This window comes from Idiotropiscis lumnitzeri, chromosome 7 (assembly GCF_059441095.1).
Source record: "Idiotropiscis lumnitzeri isolate Australia: NSW breed Sydney's pygmy pipehorse chromosome 7, RoL_Ilum_1.0, whole genome shotgun sequence".
In the NCBI taxonomy this organism is placed as follows: Eukaryota; Metazoa; Chordata; class Actinopteri; order Syngnathiformes; family Syngnathidae; genus Idiotropiscis; species Idiotropiscis lumnitzeri.
In genome coordinates, this window is record NC_142397.1 from 3444561 (window position 1) to 3469727 (window position 25167).

General features: G+C 42.5%; 2 protein-coding genes across 7 annotated transcripts; both read right to left on the bottom strand.

Annotated features, from left to right (window-relative positions):
- Positions 1-508: 508 nt before the first annotated feature.
- LOC148333099 (uncharacterized) lies at positions 509-9574 on the bottom strand. 3 transcript variants are annotated; one of them, XM_088301436.1, is made up of 10 exons: positions 9447-9574; positions 9198-9358; positions 8275-8583; positions 7664-7793; positions 7499-7605; positions 7231-7411; positions 6352-6435; positions 6174-6272; positions 5999-6080; positions 509-893 (listed from the first exon to the last, which is right to left on the bottom strand). In XM_088301436.1, the coding sequence occupies exons 1-10, from the start codon at positions 9462-9464 to the stop codon at positions 856-858; spliced, it is 1209 nt and encodes a 402-aa protein (XP_088157562.1). In that variant the 5' UTR covers positions 9465-9574; the 3' UTR covers positions 509-855. The 3 variants fall into 3 exon arrangements, with proteins under 3 accessions (XP_088157562.1, XP_088157561.1, XP_088157560.1); XM_088301435.1 differs by having other exon boundaries at positions 5785-6080; XM_088301434.1 differs by lacking the exon at positions 509-893 and having other exon boundaries at positions 1754-6080.
- A 1037-nt stretch (positions 9575-10611) lies between these two features.
- prdm10 (PR domain containing 10) lies at positions 10612-22506 on the bottom strand. Of its 4 annotated transcripts, none has more exons than XM_088301412.1 (23): positions 22313-22506; positions 20383-20503; positions 20030-20203; positions 19817-19876; positions 19380-19484; positions 19024-19201; positions 18658-18899; positions 17923-18123; positions 17777-17849; positions 17092-17209; positions 16881-17001; positions 16417-16668; positions 15196-15540; positions 14285-14440; positions 13906-14085; positions 13720-13830; positions 13404-13604; positions 12804-12947; positions 12243-12413; positions 11788-11925; positions 11324-11519; positions 11128-11225; positions 10612-10931 (listed from the first exon to the last, which is right to left on the bottom strand). In XM_088301412.1, the coding sequence occupies exons 2-23, from the start codon at positions 20452-20454 to the stop codon at positions 10746-10748; spliced, it is 3522 nt and encodes a 1173-aa protein (XP_088157538.1). In that variant the 5' UTR covers positions 20455-20503; positions 22313-22506; the 3' UTR covers positions 10612-10745. The 4 variants fall into 4 exon arrangements, with proteins under 4 accessions (XP_088157538.1, XP_088157535.1, XP_088157537.1 ...); XM_088301409.1 differs by having other exon boundaries at positions 11128-11228; XM_088301411.1 differs by lacking the exon at positions 22313-22506 and adding an exon at positions 22033-22283 and having other exon boundaries at positions 11128-11228.
- Positions 22507-25167: the final 2661 nt, after the last annotated feature.

Here is a 25167-nt window from a genome sequence, read left to right on the forward strand (position 1 = left end):
ATAGAACACTCATACCTCGGTGGAACATCAGCTTTCATTGGCCCTATTTTCAGTATAATTCGTTTTTTAGACATTTTTTGGGCCAAAAACTTTTTAAACACAATTTTTTTAAACATTTAACTACGGCATTCATTTCCCGGAATCGAATGTGTGGTCAACAAATGCAATGCCTGTGACACGTTCTGTCAAAAGTCAGACCTTCAAAATAAAACAAGACTCAGTCTTGGCACACATTCTTGGGCCACATGGTGGCTTTTTAAAGTCACACTCAATTAACAAGCTAAAACAAGTTTGAGCGTGACTGCTAAACGAGACACGTGTGATGAAAATGTTAAATGGAGGTGTGCTTTTAATTTGAAGGCCTAATTTTTGACAGGATGTTACACAAATGTTACCTCAACTTGTCAGAATTTTGTCGATCAGACCAGGAAGCTTATTTCCACATTAGAAAAGATTTTTAAAAATTGTAAAAAAAAAAAAAATAAATAACATGTATCTAAAGTCAAGCTGAGTTTTATAAACTTTTAATCACATTGATTGCTTTTATTTCACATTACGACATTACAAAAGGCGCGCAAGCAGACACACACACGCACCCTGTCATGTCATCGGCTGAGAAAAAGGTCCATTAAGTGTGATTTGGCGCCAATGTTATGCGGACGTCTTTTGTGCGACGCTGACATTCCCTGAATGGGAATCACAATTTTCTCCCCCTCCTCTTCCATTTTTTCCCTTCTTCAACACCATTCGGGGGTGTGGATGTGGATTGAGTGGCTTCTGCTGCCACATGTTCGCATCTTTTGTGCGGAAGGCACGCTGTGTTTGTTTTGCCTCACACACCGCCGCCACCGCATGCTAAGGGTGGGGGCAAGTGGGTTGTTTGTCACGTGAGTCTGGAAAAAAATACAGTTTGATGAAAACAAGAATTCCTTGATTTAGGAATGTCCCAGTTTTTCACATTATAAGTCGTTGCAATTTGGCAGATAGTAAAAAAGAGGTCAAGTGTGCGCGTTTCAGGCTGTTTATTGTCACACCCAATTGACATTAACTGAAAAAAAAAAAAAAAAATTATATATACATATATATATATATATATATGTGTGTGTTTTTTGCTTTGTTTTGAATACACAAAGGGTAATTCTGTTTGTTTTGTGGTTATCTGCCATACACTGTGAAGGGCGACAGTCCTTTTCTATTCCTCCAAAGTATTTTTGTTTTTCAATGTGACATCTTTTCAGCAGCTGCATGTGCACATTTAAAGAAGAAAAAAAATGATTACTTCGCAGGGATTTGGAGATATTAAGCGGTCCACATGTTTGGCAGGGCACAAAGAGAATTACTGAGAGATAAAAGACAGGTGCTGCCATGAATGAAAGGAACTCTTAAAAACGTTCAGCTTCCAAAAGGGATTAGAAGCAGGCTTGGCCGAAGCGTTTATCATGCCATATTTTGCACAATTGCAAACATATGGGAAAAAAAGTGGAAAAAAAAAACAAATGTTCACTTGACTCAGCTTTAAAGAGATAAGTGTTGTAGATTCACATGTAAAAGTCAAATTTATGACTCATCTGTTGTATTGGCTTTAGATGGAAGTGCAGACCTGAGACCAAACAAACGAAAAAAATCATTAAAAATTTGTTTTCTGCTATTTATTCTATGATGAGGTCACAAAAATTCGACTACGCTCTTGTAGGATGACAAGTGCGTACATTTTGCATTAAAAAAAATCATTTGGAAAAATGAAGCAAATCTGTTCAGCATTTCTCTCATTTATTTTCTCAAGATATTGTAAAATGAGTCACTCATTAGATTACACTATTTAAAATTTGCTACAAAAATAAAAAATAAATAATTAGTAACAAAACTTTCCATTTTCTTTTCCTAAAAAAAAGTAAATAACTCCTCTGACGTTATTCTCATAAGACGACAACTTTCTTCAAGAAAAACTGGCTTCTTTATGATCATAACATTTTTCAAAATATTTCTCTCCTCACTAATTTTTTCACACCTTCCCTCATTTATTCTCTGAAAAGATCACAAATAGGACTTCGTTTTGAAAAGATTACAATTACTTAAAAAAAGACCACATTTGACATTATTCTCGTAAGATTATGACTTAAAAAAAAAACATAAAACCAAAGCAAAAACATTATTCTCATCAAGTTATATTTACCCCCCCCCCCCCAAAAAAAAAAAAAAAAAACATTTCCCTCATCGTTTCTCTTATTCATTCTGGCAAAGATATCACTTTGTTCTTGTCAGATTACAATTAAAAAAAATAAAATAAACTCCACCGACAGTATTCTCTCCAGTGCTAATTGTCTCATGCGAGCGCCAAAGGGAGGGGGATCAAGATTTAGCGCCGACTTCAAGGAACACTTCCATTAATGTCGCGCGGCCCCTCCAGTCACGTTAGATGAAGCATAATAATCTGCCACTTTATGGACCTTTGCTCCCCCTAAATGTCTGCCATGTTCCTAATTGCGTACATCTGTGCGTGGCCTTTTTGATGTGACGCACATGATGCACGTGTCCGCTGGCAGCGGTGGGAAAAGGGGCAAAAACACATCTTTAATGAACAAACACGCAATATCACAATAGAAATAAAGCCTGTTGGGAGATTTTATGATGTTTCCAAACATCGTTTTCACATCATTCAACGCAGGTGCAGCGACAAACAAAACAGCAAGTGGATGACGCCGTTAGCGAGGGTTAGCTTCCATTAGCTAGCATAACTTTGATCTAATTTCTTATCACTTTTCCGAAATACATCTTTCAGGGAGTTCAAAACAAGAACTGCTATTTATTTTCAAGGTTATTTGACACAAAAGGGGTGAGGGAAGAAGTAGCTGGGTAGATACGCATTGCAGCATTTGCGGATTCACAGTGTGGGTAGTAGAAATGGACTTCATATATCAAGTTTTTTTTTCCGGAATTGATTTATTTATTTATTCACTATGGAGGCGTTATAGGGGCATTCAAAGTGATTATTTCAAGTTTTGTAAATAATTCTTCAAATATGGCAGCCACTTGTCACGTGTGACCACATTAGCAAATGCTAGCTTCCCTGAACTAGCCAAACTTAGCTCAAAATCGCCAGTTTCGTGTCCAAATTCCCCACATAGCTACCAGGAATGTCAAAACAAAAACATTATTCATTTTGAAACCTAAATAACCCAGGCAAGTCTATAGGTCGGCATTTTGCTAATGGTAATCAGAGACACATTGTGAGTTAGCGCATCAAATTCAATTAGAGAAGCTGTGTTACACAAACACGAACCTTTTTCGACTTCCATGCTGTTTACTAACCCTGTTTACTTAACTTATCAAACAGACACGAAATGACCCCCCATTAGCGTTAGCTAACTTAGCTTATTGGAACATTAGCAATTTCAAAGGCTCTCTACCACAAAATGGCCGAAATAGTGTTGCTAATGCTAACTGAGGAAACGCTGCTAGTTTGCGCATCACATTTACTTCAAAGATATACATAAGAACTAAAATATCGGAATATAAAAGACTCCAGGGATATTTGAAACAACCAAACAAGCATTTCAGCGTTTGCCATGTATCTTCGTCACCAAGAAGGAAAAGTAAGATGTTTTTTGCGTTGGGATTTTTCTACCAACGGGCCTTCAAAGTTGTGTTTGCACTACTGTAACGTCCGTGTGAAATTGGAGGCGTAGTAATTGCCAGGCTAAAGCGAGGGATTGATCTCTGCCCTCGAGCTTATTTTGTCAAACAACAACGCACTTGACGAGCTTTGAAATGTCCTCCATCACGACAGCGACAGGTTGAGGAGCTCACTCAACCTTGACAATGATGACAAGACTATTATTTGGAACCTTAATTGGTGAGTCAATCAAAAATGTCAAATGGATAATCTAAAAATAAATAATAATAATAATAAAATTAAATTAAAAAAATAATTTATAAATGTCTTCTATTAATTGAAAAGCGTGTCTGCTATTCTTGGTGTGTTCATTTTTTTTTTCTTTTATACGAAATTGAAGTCTCACAGTAAAGAGGGTGGGTTTAAAAAAATGCTAAAAGGCTACAAGTGTTTCTATTCATTATAAATATTTAGTTGTTAGTGAAAATGTGTCTTTTTTTTTTTTTAAATTGAAACATTCAAAAAATTCAAAGGATTTATTTTATGTGGCGTTTTGTGCTTTTTCATTCTTATGGTTTTATCTGTTCGGTTTAATCTCCAAAATCCAAGCCAATCCAAATCACAAAGAAAATTTGTGTTTGTTTTTTTTTCCCAAAACGTGGAGACCCAGTACATGTTTTTCATTGACCAGCAACAAAAACATCTCCACATGGATCCTGTTCAACGTACTGCCGTCTTCTGACACTTCCCACCCGCGCTATAACATCCCTTTCATCCCAAATCCCCCGAGGCCCAAACACAACCCAACGACACCGACACCGCCGCCGCCCTCCAAACTCCCGAGTCCAACACGGATGCAGTCGAACAGCATCTGTGTTTACTTTCAAATGACTTGAAACTTGACGAGAAGGAGTCCGAGGAACCTTCAGCGACGTAATTGAATTTGGGATCAAAGAAGTTCAGGTCAAAAGGGCTGCGTCGTTTAGAATAATAACAAAAACACTTCCGGCAGTGACACCAAATTGCGTGGACATGTCTATCATAACAAGACGCGCAAAAAAATGCCTGAAAGTGAGCAGGAAGTCAGCCATTTTGGTTTGAAGCAACCATTTTGGGCCAATTCCAAGAATCATACTTGGTAAGAAAGTTAAAAAGAAAACAACGGTTTTACCAATCAACACAAAATTGCTTGGACATGTCTGTCACAATAGAGGGCACAAAAAATTCTTGAGGACTCATGCCTGAAATTGAAAAGGAAGCCAGCCGTTTTGGGCACATTCCAAGAATCATACTTTGTAAGAAAAGTAAGGGGAAAAATTGCTAACGACAACAGTTGCCAATCGAAAACAAAATTGGGCGGAAATGTCAATCATAATAGGACGCAAAAAGAAAGTCTGAAGGACTCATGCCTGAAATTGAAAAGGAAGTCGGCCATTTGTTTTGAAAACGCCATTTTGGGCAAATTCCAGGGCTTTTACATTTTAAAGAAGTTAGGGGAGGAAAAAAAAATGCTCATGGCAGCTGTTTTACCGATCTTAATGAAATTTGATGGACATGTCTTTCATAACAGGATGCACAAAAAAAGTCACAAGATGTTACTTCGGACAAATCCAAGGCCTCATTCATTGTGAGAAAGTTAGGGGGAAAAAATTGTCCCTTTGACAACAGATTTAAAAATGGACGCGAAATTGGGTGCACATGTATGTTACAAAAGGACGCACGGAAACGTCTTAAGGACCCATGCGCAAAAATGAACGTGTCTGCCATTTATGGTTTTAAGCAGCCATATTGTCTTTTTTTTTTATCCAAGTTATCTCATGAAGGGCGTGGGGTAAAAGTTTAGTTAAAAATTATTTGGAGAATTCACCGTAAAAAAAGGAGGCACATACAATCATACTCTGATTACTAGATTTTCTTTAAAAGTATCTTGCGACGTCTGCTCTGATCAGCAGGCTCAGTTTGTGCAGACAAGTGCAGTATAATAATAGGTAACGAACTGGAAATAAGAGTTTATATGTCATGACGTAATAATACTGTGACGCGCAGCTGCAGATAATTGGCAGCAGGGCGCCCCCTTGTGTCAGAGCATTCATATTCACATTCACAGCGATCTTCAGCGAGCCCAACATGCATGTTTGGATTTCTTTTTAAATATTTCAAACATTCGTCACCTTTCTTTCTAATGTCCAATCACTTCTCTTTTCTTTCTTCCAGATTTACGCAAGCGTCCAATAGTGGATGACAACTGCTGCGCCGACCTCTCACACAAGGAGAGGCGGGCATCCGCCTCGCCGTCTGAATCGGGATGCTCCGAGGATACTTCACTGGAAAGTCCCGGATTGAGGTCCGGCGAGGGGGCCCCGCTGGCGTGCTCACTTTCCTTACCTGTGGCTAATCCCTGCAGGTGAGCCTGGAAAGTGGCGGTCTGTTGTTCCAGGGACAGACAGCTCTCCTGTACCTTGTCAAACTGCGATACAAGGAAATCCTTTTTCAGTCAAGAATGAAGCGCAGCAACGGGCATAGACAGATGAACAAAGAAGCATTTATAAAGAATCCCAACCTGCTCCATGTTGGACTGAAGCAGCATTTCCGGCCACACTGACTCACTATTACAGTTTCTGAGCGTGTTGCCTGCATGGCTGTGACTCCACGTTAACTCCTAGAGGACAAGGCAGTGCCGAATTGGAAATCATCCCAGGAGAGACGGAGTTCCTCAGGGCTGAGGAGATGATGTTTACCTGAAGGAGCTGTGTGCTGTCTTTCAGGAGCGCTTGGCAGTCATCTAGTTGCTTCCTGTGGTGGCTCAAAACTGCAAATAAGGTCTTTGCAGATACATGAAATGTTAATGTTCGGCTTCATCAGCGGGTACTCCAATCATAACAGGACACAGGGAAAAGTTTTACGGAACTATGAATTTTGGCCATTTTTGGTTTGGATCAAGAAATTTTGGAAGGAAAATGGAGGGAAAAAAAGCCTCCCCTGACAACAGTTTCACAGTTTAGGCAAGAAATTTGGTGGGCTGTCATAACAGGACGCATGAAAAAGTCTCAAGGACTCGTGCCTGGAATTGAAAAGAAAGTTGGCCATGTTGCTTTGAAGCAGCCACTTTGAGCAAGTTCTAAAGCTTGTACTCTCCAAGAAGGCTCATAAAAGAAATGCCAGTTTTTCTGAAGATCAATATGAAACGCTTGGCCGTACTCTTTGATAAAGTTACCTAACGAGTGAACTGTACTAAACAGGAAGTTTACTTTCATAATAAAAGCGTATAGCTAAAACCGGAAGTAGCACTTATCAATGCAAATTTCAATGAAAATAAAATCGAATACACGACTGCTGTTCCAAAAATATGTTTATGGTTAGTGTTTAATTGAGAACGAAGCTGTTATACACTTGTAAGAATTGAAGAAAGACACACATGGAGAGCTTCTTGATCATTAACAGCACACATGAAAGGATCTCAAGGACTCGTGTTTGAAAATAAAAAGGAAGTTGGCCATTTTGGTTCAATGTATGAATTTTTTGCTAACTCCAAAAGTTATACAAAAAACAACTTGAGTCATCCATCCTGGACTTGTTGCCAGTCAGTCACAAGGCACATTCACAAGCAACTTGCTTACCTCGGCATCCTGGTGAGCCAAAGCCAAGTCCTCCCGGTCTTGGCCGCCCTCTTTCGTTAGCGTGACTCCAGTGTGGAGCTCCTCCAGTCTGCCCCAGCGGACCTCCACGCCCTCCTGCAGATCCTTCACACCGGCCACAAACTCAGCCTGGACCCGGAGCAACCTCCTCATTGAGCTGCTCCTACACGTGGAGAGAAGCTTCTTTACTGAGAAACTTTGTCAAATCTAACCCCTACTTCTCATAGCTGCATTGAAACCCCGCACTTACCTTTTCCGCAGGTAGCTCCGAATGAACGTCACTTTTTCAGTCAGCAGGCATTCCTGCTTCATGTACTCCGAGCCCGGGTGAACACTCTCAAGTGTGTCGGATACGGACTGCAACGAGGAGCATGAATGAGGCCCTGACACGTCACCTGAGAAAATGAAGACTCACCTCCAGCCTGGAGAGGAGATCCTGCACACAAGGGCCACTAGAGTCCACCAGGGGCTCCTGGAGGACGCTCACTAGCAGGCTGTCAGCCAGGGCAAGACCCAGAGGTAAAGGAACACTTGAACGTGTTGACCTGGAGACATGAGGTCACAAATGGTCAATGGAAAAATTTACCACAACAGTGATACTAGTTTTATTAGCTCAGTACTTCTCAATTATTTTCTGTGACGCTCCCCCAGCAAGAAGAAAACAATTTGCGCCCCCCCACCACCTCACACTCTCCGCCGCAACTATAAATAGCATTTTTGTTGCAAAACAAACCTACACCGCTGCGCACAATAGACAATGAGCGCCACTGCCCACTACTGGAGTGGATGTGCAATTACACTTTATTGAAGCACGGCGGGAAAAAAGCATGTTCCCCAGGGTCACACAAATAGTGGGGGCCCCGCGCCCGGAGCTTCTTTTAGACTTTTTTTTTTTTTAAAGACTTTTTCGGCCATCTTGTGGCTTTCTATAGTGCTGTATATAAAATATTATGCTTAGAACCTTATGGAGGAGTGTACCAGCTTTGGCAGAACATAGAAATATTAAAAAAAAAAAAAAATCCTCACCGTTCATTGGTCATCATCTTGCTTTGAGTGACAAGTTCCTCTCGTAACACGGGAGCGGGGTCCCATCTAGAGGGCAACCGCAAGTAGGACAGCAGCACATAGACGCAGCCCCCCAGCGTTCCCCACAACAGGCACAGCAGTGCCCCTCGTAAACACACATCCTCTAGGGACAATGGCGCCCCCAAATGGCAAACAGACCACAATGCAGCTGCTGGCAGGAACGTGTAGCATCCTGTGCAGGAGATCTTGCACGGTTGTATGAGTGATGAGGTCTCCAGTGTCTCAAGATCACGTGATGGTTGCTGTGAGCTGCAGACAAGTAAAAAATATTAAAATTAAATATGGGATGTAAAAGGTGACAAAGTTGGGCAGTATGGGTATTTTATCACGCTGTTATCAAGATGTTAATAAAAATAGTGTTATAAACAGTTCTGCAATGTGGGCTTGGGGTTGTTTGAAATTGCCAAATTCTGGAATCGGCATCAGCCTAAAAAATTAATGGAATTTCGGACTCTAATACAGATGAAAAGTGGCTCACTCTCCATTTACAATGAGCAAAGGGCCAAAGAGATAAACAAGGACCTTATTTGGCAAGACTTAACTAATGCATAACATTTATAACTCGTAACATGGGAACAGAAATAATCCAGGGGATCACTATTTGGCAAGCAAAATATCCCGTTGAAGTCTTTCCGACCTCATCTGCTATTTCAAAAGAAATATTTGTTGATAGAGGATAGGCACTTTGAACTGAAACACAATAATACCACAACATAATCGTTTATTGCTGAACAATAAATAATCTAATAGCTCTTCATAATACCTTGTACTTCATGAGGAATGTGCTTCAAACCAGAGTTGTGTGTTGATCTGTCACCAGATTGCCATCTTAAAATGCCAAGAAGTTGATTGACACAGCTCACCTGTGTGTCTTTTCCAAACACCCCTGGACGGGTTCTTCTTCCCACCGGTGGTTGGCCCGGTCCAGGGCTCGTTCCAGGGCCGCCTTCGCACCAGGGCCTGGGCCTCCATGACCGCCGGCACTGCTGAGCGTCAGCCGAGGCATGTGCGGCGAGCTGACATGCTCCAAGAAGTAAGAAAAGTATTAGAGCGTCATGCCGTTACAGAGAGACTTTCGATTTACTTGCAGAGCTTGTAGAACAGGTACCAACCTTAAGATTGATGGACATGCCCCGCCTCTGAAAGTCACACAGCCACTTCTCAATCAAACTCTGAGCTAAAAAGAAAAATCCGCTCACATTACAAGATCACACGTTCACATCATACATGAGGAGGTTCCTTTGCCAAGATTTCTGTAACATTGACATTGAATTATTTTTGGGAAGTTTAACCCTTTACACACACTGTAAATGTACTAGAACGCAAGAAAAAATACAGAATTAATGACGTAATAATACTATAGATTTATAGAAAATACTGTAGGTAATGTGGTGTCTGTAAGAGTTGAGGTGGCGTGAGACAAATGTGGTAGTGAATTTTTAAGGGAACCTATTAAAAACAAAATCAACGAATGAGACTCAAAAATGTGTTGGCGCCATCTTGTGGCCAAGGAACTGTACTGATCTAAGGGGAAGCGCTTCATTCTGTCAGGCTGTAACTAGAGCTGCATGATTGGAATCAAAAAGTTAATCACGCTTATTTTGATCACTACTGTAATCATAATTATTAATCACACTTATTAATTATGCGATGGAAAACACCTGTATTTTTGCTGTGCTACTTTTCAGTAGGCAATGTTAACAGTTTTAGTGCTATAAATGAAACTGTCCAAGAGTAAATTTTAAATAAAAAAATAAAATAAAATTTACTGTGTGCACTGATATTCAAGGAGCTGAATGACACAATAATGCAATCGCCCCCTGGTGGTTGGCTGACTACTGGACTCGTTTTTTGTTAATTTTAATATTTTATATATATATATATATATATAATATATATATATATTATATATATATATAATATACATATATAATATACATATATATATATTTAAAATACAGTACCATTTTATATATATTAGTTTTAGTTTTTTTGTCAGTTTTCATTAACTATAACACTGTTAATCTAACATTTTGGGACAAAAACATGACAACTGTGCCATTAAACTGGAAGATTTTCATTTTCTGTCAGTTTTCATTCACAAATAAATGACTTTTCTGGCTACTTCAAAAGCCTATAAAGGTTTTCTCTCCACTTAAGAAGGGGGCATGATGTTCAGAAAGATGTAAATCATAATGAGACTTTTTCATTTGTTGACTTTTCTAGCAGCATGTGGCACATCAACAAGAACATAAAAACACTTAACACATAAAACTGTGCTGGTCTTCATTTTGCCCTCTAAATTCAGCAAGTCTTCATTTATTATTAGTCCGCGTGCTGAGAAACTGCCGATGGGCAGGATTAGGGGTGGGGGTGGTGGAAAAGCAAGGGGGGTCAAAGTTCATCAGGTTTTATGGTTTAGTGATGTGGACCTCGCTGGCGCCACTCCCGTTGGTGGTGGTGGTGATGATGTACTGCGTGGTGGCTTGCTGACTCGCCGGCGGCTCCAAGTGTTCGCCGGGGTTCGGACCCGAGCTGACGGGACCCGATGGTTTGGCGTCCAGCTCGGTCTGACCTTCAGAGATGACGTAGTGCGTCTGGAGGAACCAAGAGGAGCATCGTTTTCATTTGTGTGCCAGTGCTTATCGTTAGTCAGCATCCATGACATCCCCAAAAAATTATGCACAGTGCGAATATGACACTGCGGCATCATTTTTGGCTGAAACTGCTGCTCTATTTTCTCTCTCGCTCTCAAGCAAAGGGATCTTTGGCTCACGTTTGACGTGCACTCACCGTTTTCACCTGGTTGCTGCTGGCTCCGGTCACTGGCGTGGCGGCCTCGGCGATAACGTACTGAGCGTGGGGCAGTGTCATCATTTGGATCTCGGAGGCTGCTTAAGTAGAAGTACAGATACTTGGGTTTGAAAAGAAAAATAAACTGGAGGTCAAAGTAGATGTACTGATTCTACACATTACAAGCTGGACTCACGGTAGCCTCTGTAGTTCCAGTTTCCGGGTATGTAGGCGTGCTGCACTGCTCCCTGCTGCTGCTGCTGCTGCTGCTGAGGAGTACCACTGCCCTGAAGACCTTGACTCTGAGTCAGCGTCACAGGGGTCAGTTGGGCAGGACTCAGCTCCTGATTGGTCTGTTGGGAGTTTGGGCTTAGTGGCTGACCAGTCGTCACCTGGTAGAGAAGTCAAGAAAGCCATCAATTCTACTGAGCAAAGGTATAAATTTTATACCGTGTCCATTTAATATGACTTTGAATGTGACTGGTTCCCTGTAAAGACAGAAGCACATCGAGTTACAAGAGGGTGTGCATACTTTTGCAACATTCTCCCTTTATTTCAACTTTCCTTACTTAGCTCTCAAAGTATATGGTTGTAGAGTAACATTGTATTGAAAAGTCCAAATAATAATAAGACATTGAAGTTATAAGTAAGCGCTAATACCTGGGCGACACCTTGTCCGGAGGCCGAGGGTTCGGTGACCTGGATGTGCTGCACCTGGATGGAGTGCTGGCTGTAGCCGTGCGGGTCGTGCAGTTGGCCCACGTCCACCGTCTGCTGCTGCGAGTGAGGAGAGGAAGCCTGGGGAAACACAAACAAACATGATGAGCATGAGGTCATTTCAGTCGTTGCTAAAGAAGTTAAAGGAAGAGAAAAAAAATAATAGTGACCTTTTATTAAGACACTTGAATTTTTTTTTTTAAGTTTAATTTCTGAAGGGAGCGCACAGTGTCTCCTTTAACATTAAGTTGTAAATAATTGACAGATTTTTTTTTTTTCTGAACAAAACAAAAGTCTAAAACAATTTCCATTTGCTAAATTCCAAAACTCCCACTGGGCTCTTCCCTGAGAAACAAAGCCATAAAAAAAAAAAAACGCACAAACATCATCATTCTCACCGGCGCCACTTGGACCACCTGCAGCTGAATGTGCTGCGGCTGGGACAAGGTGCTTCCTGCCTGGGACACAGGGATGTACTGGATCCTCTGGTAGTCTCCTTGTGGTGTTCTGTAGTCGGTAGTCAGCGTCTGGGAGAGCTCGGTCATAGCCTGCGTTAATAGGTCAGTGGTCTGTGGACAAAAAAAATAATTTTACGAGGTGCTTTTAATCAGGCTTTCTTTACTAACCCCAAGACAAAGTAAGTTGTGTTTAAAGTCGTTGTAACGATTGCAAAAAATTGCAATAGTTTTTTTTCCTTTCAATATTGCGATTTAAAATGAGATTTTTTTTAAAGTTCCTCTTGCTAGGTATTTTTTAATAACACATATTTTATGAAGCAATGATATGTAAACATAAGCACAACTACATCAAATATACATATACATCTACAAAGAAAAGCTTACCAAATGACTGAAAAGAAGCAGAGTTGCTATTGCCCCCCCCCACCACCACCACGTCAAATCTGCAACCGTAGCAATTTGAAATTTGCGTTCTACTCCACTACGACATTGATTACTTACCACGACAGCCTCGGCGGTGGCACCGTCCGTGCTGATGACGGCAGGCGTGCTGCTGATGACGGCCGTCGCCAGAGGGGCTTGGATGGCGTTGGTGAGCTGAGCAAACTCTGGATGCTTCTTCCGGATGTGCTGCACCATCTTCGTCTGAGACACACACACACAAAATTAATCCAAACATACTATGGGAAATTCCAATGATATGCAAATAGTTACCATTGATAGTCACTCTTTTCCAACCTTTAAGCAGAACACTGCTCCCGGATCATTTATTCTTAAACTTCTATGAAAAATAACGACAGTACTGCCTCCTGGTGGCCAAGGCAGGCACACCAGGATCAGAACACTGAATTGAATTGCCAATAAAGTACAGGTGGGTGAGGTGAGCAGTGGCTCACTTGGATGAGATAGAAAAGCTTAGCTATCCATGTCACTATATGTTGCATTTCATAATTTTCAGATCAGTTAAATAAAATTGAATCATTTCCCATGGCACACTGGAAGCGGATCACTGCCTTGAAGCAATGACAGCATACTGGCGTTTCCGACGTAAACCAAACATGACGGGGACTACTGTGTAACGTCAGTCACATATTCGCTCACCTTGCTGCTGTACTGCTTGGCACAGTGCGGGCAGCAGACGGGCGCGAAGGCGATGGTGCCAGCCAGCTGCGTGTGCGTGGTCAGCATGGGGTCGGGCTCGCCGGGAGCGGCCGGACGTAACTTGCGGATGCTGGGCGGCAACTCTGCCCCTGGGTGGTTCTTCAGTATATGCGACTTCCTCTTGCTGGCGCTCTTGTACACCTGCCAGCAAGATGATAATTATAATTGATAACTCGAAGCAGTGCCAATGCATTGCGAATCAAAAGGTTTTAGTTTACTGGAACTCAAATGAGAACAAGCACAATAGAAAGCAAACCTTGTCACAATACTGGCAGAAGTAGTCCCTGTTGGGCTTGATGATGGGCAGCGTTAATTCGGGGACGTCGTTAACGCGCATCTCAGGGTGACGCTTGGACAAATGATTGACCTGCGACAACAAATGAATATTTACGCCGGCTCGCTTATCATTCATTACACGTGATGGCGTGCGTTCCGGGCTCACCAGCATTCCTCTGCGTCGGAATCCCATCATGCACAGCCTGCATTTGAACATAAAGCTCTCAAAGTCGGTAGTGGGGGTCTTCATTTTGTGGCTTTTGGAGCGCTGGATGCGCTCGGCCTTCTTGGCCTCCCGCTCGGGATTGTGCATTCGCTGCATGTGCTCCCGCAGCTTATCTTTCCTCTGGACAAACATACAATGAGTCACGTAATACACATTTTGATTTTGGAACAAAACAAAAAAAAATTCTTTAGTAATGTGGCTTTTGTTCTGAAGAAAAATAAACCAAAATAAAAATCAATCTTTAGTCATGGAGATGTGGGAATATAACGCTGACATGTTTAACGCTTCAGGATTGAAACATCGTGCACCGTAGCCTCACCTTGAACTGCTTGCCGCACGTAGAGCACAGGAAGTCCCTGCGATCGGAGTGGCGCAACATGTGCAGGCGCAGCTTGTCGGGCCGGCAGAAGGCCTTGTCACAGTTGAGGCACTGGAAGATCTTCTCGGAATGGAAGCAGCGGATGTGCTTCTTCACCTGGTGGAAAATAAAAGACCACAAAATAAGACAATAAATAATAGACAAGAGGTGCCGCAATTTAAATGTCATTAAATCCATGACTGAACCAGAAAATCTAGCCCACTGAGTGTTTTATCAAGAGTCCAGTAATATTTCGTGCATTAAGTTAAGAGCGTTTTTTTATTACATAATTAAAATGTAATTGTTTTTAAAATCAATTAGTCTCATTAATAATTTATCAGAAAAGTGAGATAGTTCAGTTTTGAATTGTTTAGTTGATTTAAGGAAAAAAAAACATTGATTTTATTATATATTTTTTTATTATATAAGAAATGAATTTATTGATTTAAAAGAAATAATAATACAAATAATAAAATCAAAATAAATTTCTACACTCTTGCAATTGGTTAAACCACACTAAGTTTGAAACTTGTTTCTTGTTCTGGCTCATCCCAACATCTGGATTTTGGCCTGTTTAACTGCCACTTCTGCCCCCCACTCCCACTGTGTGTGAATTGTAGGCCTGTGAAGCCCTTTGAGACTTTTTTGTGACTAAAGGCTATATAAATAACCGTGACTTGACTTTACTCTCCGTGTGCACTGTACAAATCATATGCTGCAGGATCTCTTTGTAGATGTGAACGTCTGGCCCACACTCCAGGGGGAAATCTCATAATTTGAGTCTGAAATACATCTTTTGTGAGACATGCCCTGCAACTCCTCTGCCAAAGTCTCACGAGATACAGCAAGGTCTCATACGTTGGAATACCAACCTGGATGAAGTCGGGAAAGGTCTTCTTGCAAGACGGGCAAGTGAAGATGCCGTCGACGGCGTGCATTTCGATGTGGTCCCGGAGCGCGTCGAGCCTGTCGAAGGTCTCAGCGCACAGCAGACACGAGTACGAGCGGTTCTCGCTGTGCACCAGCAGGTGGTCGTCCAGCGCCGTGTCAGTCACGAAGGTTTTGCTGCACAGGTGGCACGGGAAGATGAAGGTGTCGCGGCCGTGCACGCGGAGGTGCTGCTCCAGCTTGTCCTTGTCGCGAAAGGCCTTGTCGCAGTGTTTGCACTTGAAGGGACGGAAGCTCTTCCGGATGAAGTGATGCTGCAGTGCCGCATTCTGAAAATACACACGGAAGTAGACTGTTGAGGTCTTTGTTCAAACACAAAGACAAAAGTTATATGCACTAGTTAGAAGATAATTTTTTTTTTTTTAAACAAGCAAGAGGTCAGTTAGTTACAAAACATGGCATGGTTAATTTTTTTAAAGGTAAAACATATGGAAATAACTTTTTAACAAGCACAGTACATGTTTTATGTGTCCATTTTTATTTCAGGTTAATGTAGTATTAAATACAGGAAATGGTCAAATAAAATCATGAAGTCCTTTTATTAATTCACATTTATTAGCAAGATTTTATTTTTATATTGATAAATTATTTGAGTTGAAGTACAGATGGGCCACAGAGTATACATTTATTTATTTTAGGGTCTGCAATACTTGCATATGAGATGGCATCAACATGAGGCCGGTATTTGAGGATTTTTTTTTAAATTATTATTCAAGCTTAACAAAGCTAAAAACCTTTAATAAAGTTTAAATACATTAAAGCAAAAAAAATGCATCATCATCTCACGTGACATGAAGTTTAATACTAATTGATCTCAATTAAAAATGATGTCGTGCATACTTAACACCATCTTCTCACATTTGCTGATTTCATTTGGTGCAATGGCAAATGTGAGAGCAACATAATGTAAAAAAAATTAATAAATAAATAAATAAAAAAAACGATCACAATACTGAGGTAAGTAGTCAACCAAGTCAACAACTTTTTCAGCCTTCCGATTTCCTAAAATGCACTTGTGGCGGTCCCGCCTACCTGTACATCCGTCTTTGAAAGAGGCCGGCATTAAGAAGAGAAACACAGTGTTGAAAAGCAAACGCACACTGAAACACGCCCGGTCGGTGTCAAAATAATTGTTTGTGTCTCACCCGCATCTTCTTCATGCGTCGCACGTCCGGAGACGTCGGCTGTGCGTCCGATTGGTCGTTCTGTGCGAGGTCCTCCTTGGTCGTGATCGTCACGTCCACGGCGGGAGTCTCGGCGACGGAGGGTTCCACCGCCGGGAACACAGTTTGGCCATCTGCCTCAGGGTCCGGCTCAGACACGATCATCTCCCCGCCGTTGTGAGCCGCTTCCATTGCCTCGTCCAGTGGTTGCGCCTCGGCCAGCTCCAGCAACTCCTGAGAAAATGAAGGCGGAAAACACGCCTCAAAAGTCAAAGAAAACACGGAGGTGGAACTTCAAGGGTATTATAAAGCGACTAGAATTTACAGTTTACATTTATAAAATTAACTAAACTACTTCGACTCATATCTCAAGGCACCACAGTCGATTGTACAGTACATTTATTTATAGTAGGACGTCTTAACGTATTAAATCACAGGCTACTTACCGTCATCTTTTCCGTGTCCTCTTCAACCGGCGCATCCAAACGTATGAATTTAGGCGGTCGCCCCGGCCTCCTCCCTGTCCCGAATCGCTTCCTGCCCCTGGATCGGCCACGCCCTCTGGACCTGGAGGAGGAGGACAACGAGGATAAGCGACACCTCCACCAACCAAAAAAAAAAAAGCAAATGTGATATTTGTAATCAAAAGCCTGGCACCTGCTAACAGAGTAGATCATGTTGTCGTGCATGTTGAGATGTTGCTGGAGTTGCTCGGAGCTAACGAAGCGCCGGCTGCACTCGTAGCACGGCCAGTTCTTCTCCTGCTCCCGCAGAACTGAATGGAAGCACAGAATGAGTGAAGGCCACTGAATTACACGGAACATTAACGATGAATAATGACTAAGACTCAACGACTTGAAATAGAATCTAGCTGCATTTTTTCCCCCTCCATATCGCAATTGTGATTTACAAGTACATGCGATGAGTTTTTTGGAAAGTCCTCCTCCAATGTATTTTTTAACAAACACAAGAAATACATTATTCGGCATTGCAATAAGAAAAACTATCAGATTTAATTTACATTACATTACAACAATAAGGCAAATTTTGGGCTTTATCGTGTCAACTTTTCAATTTTCATGAAACAATGCTATGTTAACATGTGGACTGCATTTCTTAACCACTGGAATTTATCTAGACAATAAATACAATACACATCCATACAATATATATATAAAAACAATAAACCGACCCAAATGAAGCAACTTTTGGGTTGTTTTTTTTTTCTCTCCCAAATCGCACCCATTGCGATCTGAAAATTGCATTCCCCAACATCGCGATGTTGATTTAAATGCAATGAATTGTTTAGACATAAATGATCAAGCAAGAGGATGATGCTCACCTTTTCTCTCTTCTTCTGTAACACTGTGGAGCTTCTGATTGACAAATTCTGCATATGAGGCGGCGTACCACACCTGCAAAAGGAACACAAATGTGCATAAATAAAGTTGCAGCGACCACGACGACTCCATGTGGGATATCGTCGACCTTGAGCTCTTGTTTGGGTTCGATGTTCTTGATGCTGGTGTAGAAGATGTCGGCGCCGTACTGGTACGCCACCAGGTTCTGCTCCAGGTGATTCTGGGCGGGTCGCACGAACATCATCCAGTTGCAGTTGTCCTCGTCAGACAAGTCCAGCCACGTGTCCTCGGACTTCTCGCCGTCTTTCTCCGCGTCCAGCACGCAGAGCTGTGGCCGCAATGAAAGGCCTCAGTGGTCAATTATGTGCATTTGTTTGACAAAATACTGTCATGTTAAACTAGACGTTTTAATCCGGCCCGCCAAACTTGAAAAAAATTAAATGACTAAACCTTGTTCATGTTTTATTTTCTAAATACTTTGGTGTGTCAAAGACATATATATAGTTTTAATGATTTTGTTCACTTTCATTTCAAATTAAATGTATTTTTTTTCTCCGATGAGGTGAGGTGACCAAAACACTCCATCCATCTGCTCCTGCTCCGGCCCCTTGGTCAAATTTTAGAACCCATTGTGGCCCACCGATCAAAAGGTTAGCCCAACCCTGCACTAAATTATGTATATTTCTATTAACATTTCAGTTTGTTGGTCTGCAATGAGATCTAATATGTACCTTGGTTCAATAAAGGTTTGAAAACGCCAACTAAAATGTTGGTAATAAATAAAAGTCTCATGAAAGCAACAGTTTCCATGGCAGGAATTTACATCCAGAAAAAAAAAATGTCACGGGATGTTTGGGCTCACTTTTAGGTGAATGTAGTTGTCCTGCAGATGACTCTGGGGCACCAGGGGTCCGTCCACCGGGCCGAACTGGGTGCGCTTGGGGATGCGTCTCTTGGAGAAGACCCCGCCCAGGAAGCGGTCGATGTAAAGGATCAGAGGAAGACTGGCGCGGGCCTTGGACATCACTGGCCGGTTGGGGATCGGGTGCAGGGGCCCGTGGTTCAGACACTCCGAGGGGTTTGTGTTGTTGCACTCCTCGCACCCTGGGGGGCATCAATTCCATACCCACATTTTTTTTGTTTCACTATCAGTGGAATGGTTCACTTCTTTTAACTGTAATATGAATGGTCAGATTGAAATTACAACAGAAAAAAATCCAGGACGCACAGAGGTTGTGAGGGTTGAAGCGTTGACGAGGCTCCCAGTCGTCTATGTCGGAATCCTCGTCCTCGTCATCGTTGTCTTCGTCAGAGTCGTCCGTGGTGTCCATGGCCCCGAGCGGGCTGGATGGGGGGTTCGTCATGTCGGCCATGGAGGCTAACGAGTTGGACACGGACATTTGCTCCTGTGTGACAAGTCCGAATCCAAAATGTTGTTGGTCAAGAATTTATCTTACTCGCTGTCAATACGTATACTTGATCCTAATTTCAAAAACCCTTAAAATGATTCAGTTCATCAAGACAGAGATTTGTTCTTACTCATCTCAGTTATGAAACATTTCGATACAAAACGTGAGCTCTCACCTGGGAGGCTGGTTCCAGGGTGGGCTGCGGTGCCTCGGCCACATTGCTGAGGACGTGCAGACTGGCGGCGTTCATGTTCTGCCCGCTTGGCAGCAACACGGCCACCTGAGGAGAGAGATAGTTTTGGGTTGCCAGCCAATCACAGGGCATGCAAAGACAAGCAACCATCCATGCTCGCAATCACACCAAGGGACAATTTAGAGTGTTCAATCAAGCTATCATGCATCTATTTGGAATGTGAGAGGAAACCAGAGTACCCGGAGAAAATCCACACAGGCATGGGGAGAACAAGAAAAGTCCACACAGGAAGGCCGGAACCAGATACGAATCCTTGACCTCTACACTGAGAAGCGGACGTGCTAACCAGTCAACCAACGTGACACCCGTGCTAAAATATAAAAAAATTAAATAAAAAGTGAAAATCCATCCGCACGCACCTGCTGAGTTGTGCCGTCTTGCTGGATGTACGCCACTTGAGGTTGATCTGCAAACACGGTCTGGAAGGAAAGTCAGCATCCGGATCGTTGACTGCTAGTTTTCTTTTACGAGACAGTCATTGACAGAATTTTTGGGGCGGTCTGAGGGTCCCTGTTTGAGAGCCACCGGCCTAGATGAAGGAATCCTAGATACAAGAAAAACACCATCCTTACCTGTGTTCCATCAGCCGGGTGAATGTAAACCAGCGTGTGCTCGGCCGACTCCACCGAGGTGTACGAGCTGCCGTCGGCTGTGTACACCACCTGTTGCTGTTGTCCGCGCTCCGCCTGATCACCACCGTCTCCACTGTACACGATCTGGGCCACCGTGCCACCTTCGAAATGAACCTGCCAAATAAACCAAGATAATCACCATACCATAACTTTACCCAAATTCAAATGTGACAGCACAATTCGACTCTTTGATGAGCACATTAGTTTCAATATTTTCATAAGTAATTATGAAGGGATTAGTATTCATATTCGACAATGCCTTATTTAAACTTGTGTTGTGTGATTCTTTCTACCTCTGTGCCATCTGTTGAGTCCGGGTTCGCGGACTGAGTCCACACGGCGGCAGGCTCCGACTTGGTTTCCATGGCAACAAAGCTGTCCGTCCTCGTGGTGGACAACCGTCACGGCAGAAAGCTTGAAATGACCAGGGACACTTTCATTGTCAATGAACGGTGCAGATAAAATGAAATTGGAGTGCAACTCCAAGTTTTTGTGTTTTCAAAACTCAACAACAGTACACCAGACTATAAACTATGTAGTGAATAATGTTTTTTTGGTTTAAATAAAGAGGTTGGGAGTTTAAGTGAACGTGTGACAATATTAAAACGAGATCATTTGCATTGGAAAGGGACCTAGCCCTGCAAAGAATGGTGGAAATCTCCAACTTTAGGGTTTTCTGCTCCTCCCCTAAAAGAAGCAAATTTTGATATACGCTTTACGGAAATGCCCCCCTTCATTACTCGATACACGTTTGGGAGCCTGCGCACATCTCGTGACATCACTATCTTTAGTACGTACATATGTACGGCCTGACTGATATGGGCACTTTGAGGCAGATTCTGATTCCAGGATTTGGCTGAATAAAATTCTGATAATCGATTACTCTGACGATTAATTAAAAAATGTATGGAATGAATGAAAAATTTGTTTATGGTCACGCAATGCGTACCACATTAAGAATATGAATTACAGGCAAAAGATTTGACCATTGTATAAATGCATTGTCCTAATTTGTTTAACCTTAAAACTGAGAAAAAACATCAGGATCTGCAAATTTCTTGGAGGGAATGTTTGAAAGTTGTCTTATGTTGTAATGTGTTAATGTGAAGGGGAAAATGGTTGACTTTAAAGGCGCTAATAACTGTGAATTAAGTCTGCCGGCTGATTAATTGGACGGGCCCTACATGTAAATTCCTAAAGCAGTAAAATGTCAACAACTTCAAGGGGTATGAATACTTTTTCAAGACGCCATGTGCCTTTGGTGAATAAAGTTAACTCTTGCACTAGGTCCCATCGGATTGTCAAAATGTATTTTTAGATTAGCTAATCCATAAGATTAAAAAGATATCAAAACAAAAGTAATGACGCGCAATGAAAAGGGTTGTCGTTTTTTAAAATATACATAAATAAATGCTATGCATTAAAAGGAGAAAAAAAAGTCGAGTAAAATGTGTATTTTGAGGATGTGCAGAGGTTGTCAACACACCAAGAGCAAGCGGCAGCGTGCTCCATCATACACACGCAGAGCGGTCACCCAGCACACACCAAAGCGGGGGTAAAGCACACTAAGGTCGGCTCAAATTTGCCGGCGAGGCCGTCGGGGAACCGAATACAAACGCGTGTGGGGGCAAAAGCAACAGTGTGTAGCGGGGAAATACGACGTCACTGTCAGATTTATCAATCAAACGAACCCAATCGATAAACGAGAGTTACCCCCCGCTTTAACCCTGCAGGTTGTCGGTCCCAACCGGACCATACCACAAATTTGCGCGCAGTAGTAACGCGGACGTTCGATGTTAGCATTTCGGCCTTTTAGTACCACTGAAGGCCGACATGAGAGGAACGGATAATATCTCGTTGCATGCGTCGGCGACTAGGTTCTGGCATTGTTAAGAAAATGTGATATAAAGCAGTAAATAAATGCCTTCTTTCGGTCGACCCACCCGTCCCCCACGCTAGTTTGTCGTGCCCAGCCCTTCAAGGCGAGTATAGAACAAGGAAGACGGGCTCCATTTTGGGTGGGACTACCATCGTCGGGAGACATGGACAAAGAGCTAGTTCGCGACAAATATCATCTTCTTTGACGGCGCTTCCGAGCCCGAAAGCAGACGAAATTTTGACTAATTACAATAGGAGGACTACTTGCGACTCGAGCGGCGCCTGTAGGTGGAGGAAATCCCCGGTTTTAAGACGTTTTATGGAAAAACGTCAAGCTGTTCTTACCTCAGAATGGTAGCTGCAGCGATGGCCGTATTGCGTATATTAACATAATCTGCCCGGCAACGGGCGGCTCTTTGCCCTCGGATTGGTGGGCATTTACCCATCAACAACCGTGACAACAGGACGATTTCAAATCCAACACTTAAACTGCGTGTTATTGTATAAAAACATGTTATTACGTTCTTTTATTTAATAAGTTGTTTAACAATTGTGGAAAAAAAGATACAATTTCCGTGCTTTGACCGAAGCCAATCAGATGTAAAAGACGGCCAAGGCAGCCAATCAGATGTTAAAGATGGCCGTTAGCCAATCAAAATCCATGTGCTTTTTTTTATCCGCCCCTGGCTAAGAGCATCTCACCAAATACAGTATTACATCAAATCTCCACAAAAAGTTTGTAAAATGAGCTGCTAATACAGCGAGTGACAAAATGGCCGCCCCGAGAGAGCTAAAAACGGGTGGATCTTGATATTGTAAAGAACATTGTTGAATTGACTACCCCTGATGCTTTATAAATGTAAAATTTTGTTTCAGTGAGTTATTAAAAAAATAATAAAAACACTGGTTTTATTTTATTTAATGTGTGAAAATGTTGTTTTCATTTTTGTTATTTTATGTTTTTCATTAAGCTTTGCTTGTACTCAAGTGTTCCAAACTCATTAGTATGCTTGCGTTATTGAAATTGAAGATCGACAAATTGTTCTCTGCGTCATTGTGAGTGACGGGCGCCTGGCGACCAGTCCAGGGTGTTGTCCAAAGCTGTGATAGCCTGAGATTCACCGTCACCATTTTTGTCTAGTGCTTTTTGTTTGTCCCTTTGCCAACCCGAGACATAGACGAGTGTGCAGAGGGTGTGGATGAGGACGTCGCCTGCAATCACCTGTGTCACAATTACGTGGGCGGCTTATCCTACCATATCCTTGTCATGAGCTAAAATGTGTTTCGTGAGAGCATGCTCAGATGAACATCAATGAAACTAAGTAATAAAAGGTCTTTGCATACAAACCTTTTGCGTGGTCATAACGGCGCGGTAGGCCAGCCATGTAGCGGTCAAAGTCCATCACGATCAGGCTGGCGAACTCGCAGGAGATGTAGGAGTAGAACACCAGGATCTGCGCCAGGCAGCCAGTGGATGACACCACACCATGTGCGCCTCGTACAGCAGGTCTTAAACCAGCTTGGTGTAGAAGCACGACGCCCCAGGTGGGTGGCCATTTTGTCACTTCTGTCGACTGAAAATGACATCACGGCTCATTGCATCCATGATTGGTCGTTACCTGAGCCCAGGGCGACTGTGTTGTCGCTTTTAGTTGACAGAAGTAACAAAATGGCCGCCCCCTGAGTTGGCTAAAAACAGGTGGCTTTTGGTGTTCAACACATATTCCACAAATGCAATATTAATCAGAAAACCATGTTTAGAATAGGGAAGGTGCACAGAACATTTTATTCTAAATGATTATTCGGGTTGACTTCCCCTTTAATAAGAAGACCGACAACAATACAAACTGAATTATTTGACTAAACTGAGATTTTTTTCATTGGTGCCTCACGGAGGATCTTTCTCATGGTGGCAGGGCGGCAACTGCTGGAATCAAGTTGTTTTTTTTTTAACGGACGCGACTTTTTAAATACATTTCAAAATCTCACGTACCCCCAGGGGTAGGTGCTGGCTCCTCATTCGAGAGCCGCAGTTTTAATGCATGTAAACTTTCTTTTCGCCTCTTTGCTTAATGGTCCGCTGTCACGCCATTTCTAAATCAAAGCGTTTGCTCATTTTCAAACGTTTTTTTGACGATTTCAAATGTCATCACGCACGTATACACAAAACACGCAAACCACCAAAAGAGCATCACGCGCAGTCTTCTGTGACATGGTCTGTGGGCGCGTACATGGGGCAGAAGGAGCTGGCACGCACTTGAGTTGGGACACTTGTTGGTTTACGTCGTCTCATCATCATCATCATCATCATCTCTCTACTTGCACTAAACATGAGGCCGCGACTCACCCAGATGCTGCTCATCACTCTTTGCCGGTGTTGCATCTGCACCGGTGAGTGAATGCTGACTTAATTAATTTGAGAATAAAATCTCAAGCGTGCATTGTGTATATAAAACCAGCAATCTAACGCGTAACTGCATGAAAGCGCACGACTTCCTTTGCTGCGTGTGGCTTTGTGATTGCGACGGCGAGCGTTTGACATTTGTTTTGGTCCTGTAGCGCCCACTTGAGGCACGTACTTGTAATGGCAGGATGGACACGCGCCTCATTTGACAGCAACATTAATCCCTGCAGTAGAAATGCACGAATGTGTTGACAACACGACAAGCCACGCGGAGCGCGACTTTCTGTTCTTGTTGCATGTGAACCGAAAGAGGTTTTGTGTGCAGGACGTTGGTGTCGCTCTCCTATTCAGTATTATTTTCCATTGCACTAACTATTCTCTTATTTATCTAATTTATATATTTATCTGAATTATTGTTGTATTGCACTGGAGAGGGGAGCTCTCTAATCTCGTTGCACACTTGAGTACAATGACAATAAAGGGATTTCTGATTCTGATTCTTAGTGTTTGTTGTTGTCCCAGCGCTTTCTGAGTGTCCGATTGGCTTGTTTGAAACGGGTTACTGGTCGGCGGCTATGGCCGACGCCAATTGTGTCGCCATGGGAAGCCACCTGGCGAGCGTTTGGCACGCAGATGAGCTGGTGACGCTGCCACGCACGCACACACACGCACACGCACACACACAGCACTCTCACTCTTTCTTCTCTCTTTCTTGCAGTCCTGGATGACGTCACAAAGGCCAGCCTTGTACGCCTGGATTGGCTTGCGGCGAAATAATCAAAATGATAAGTGGAAA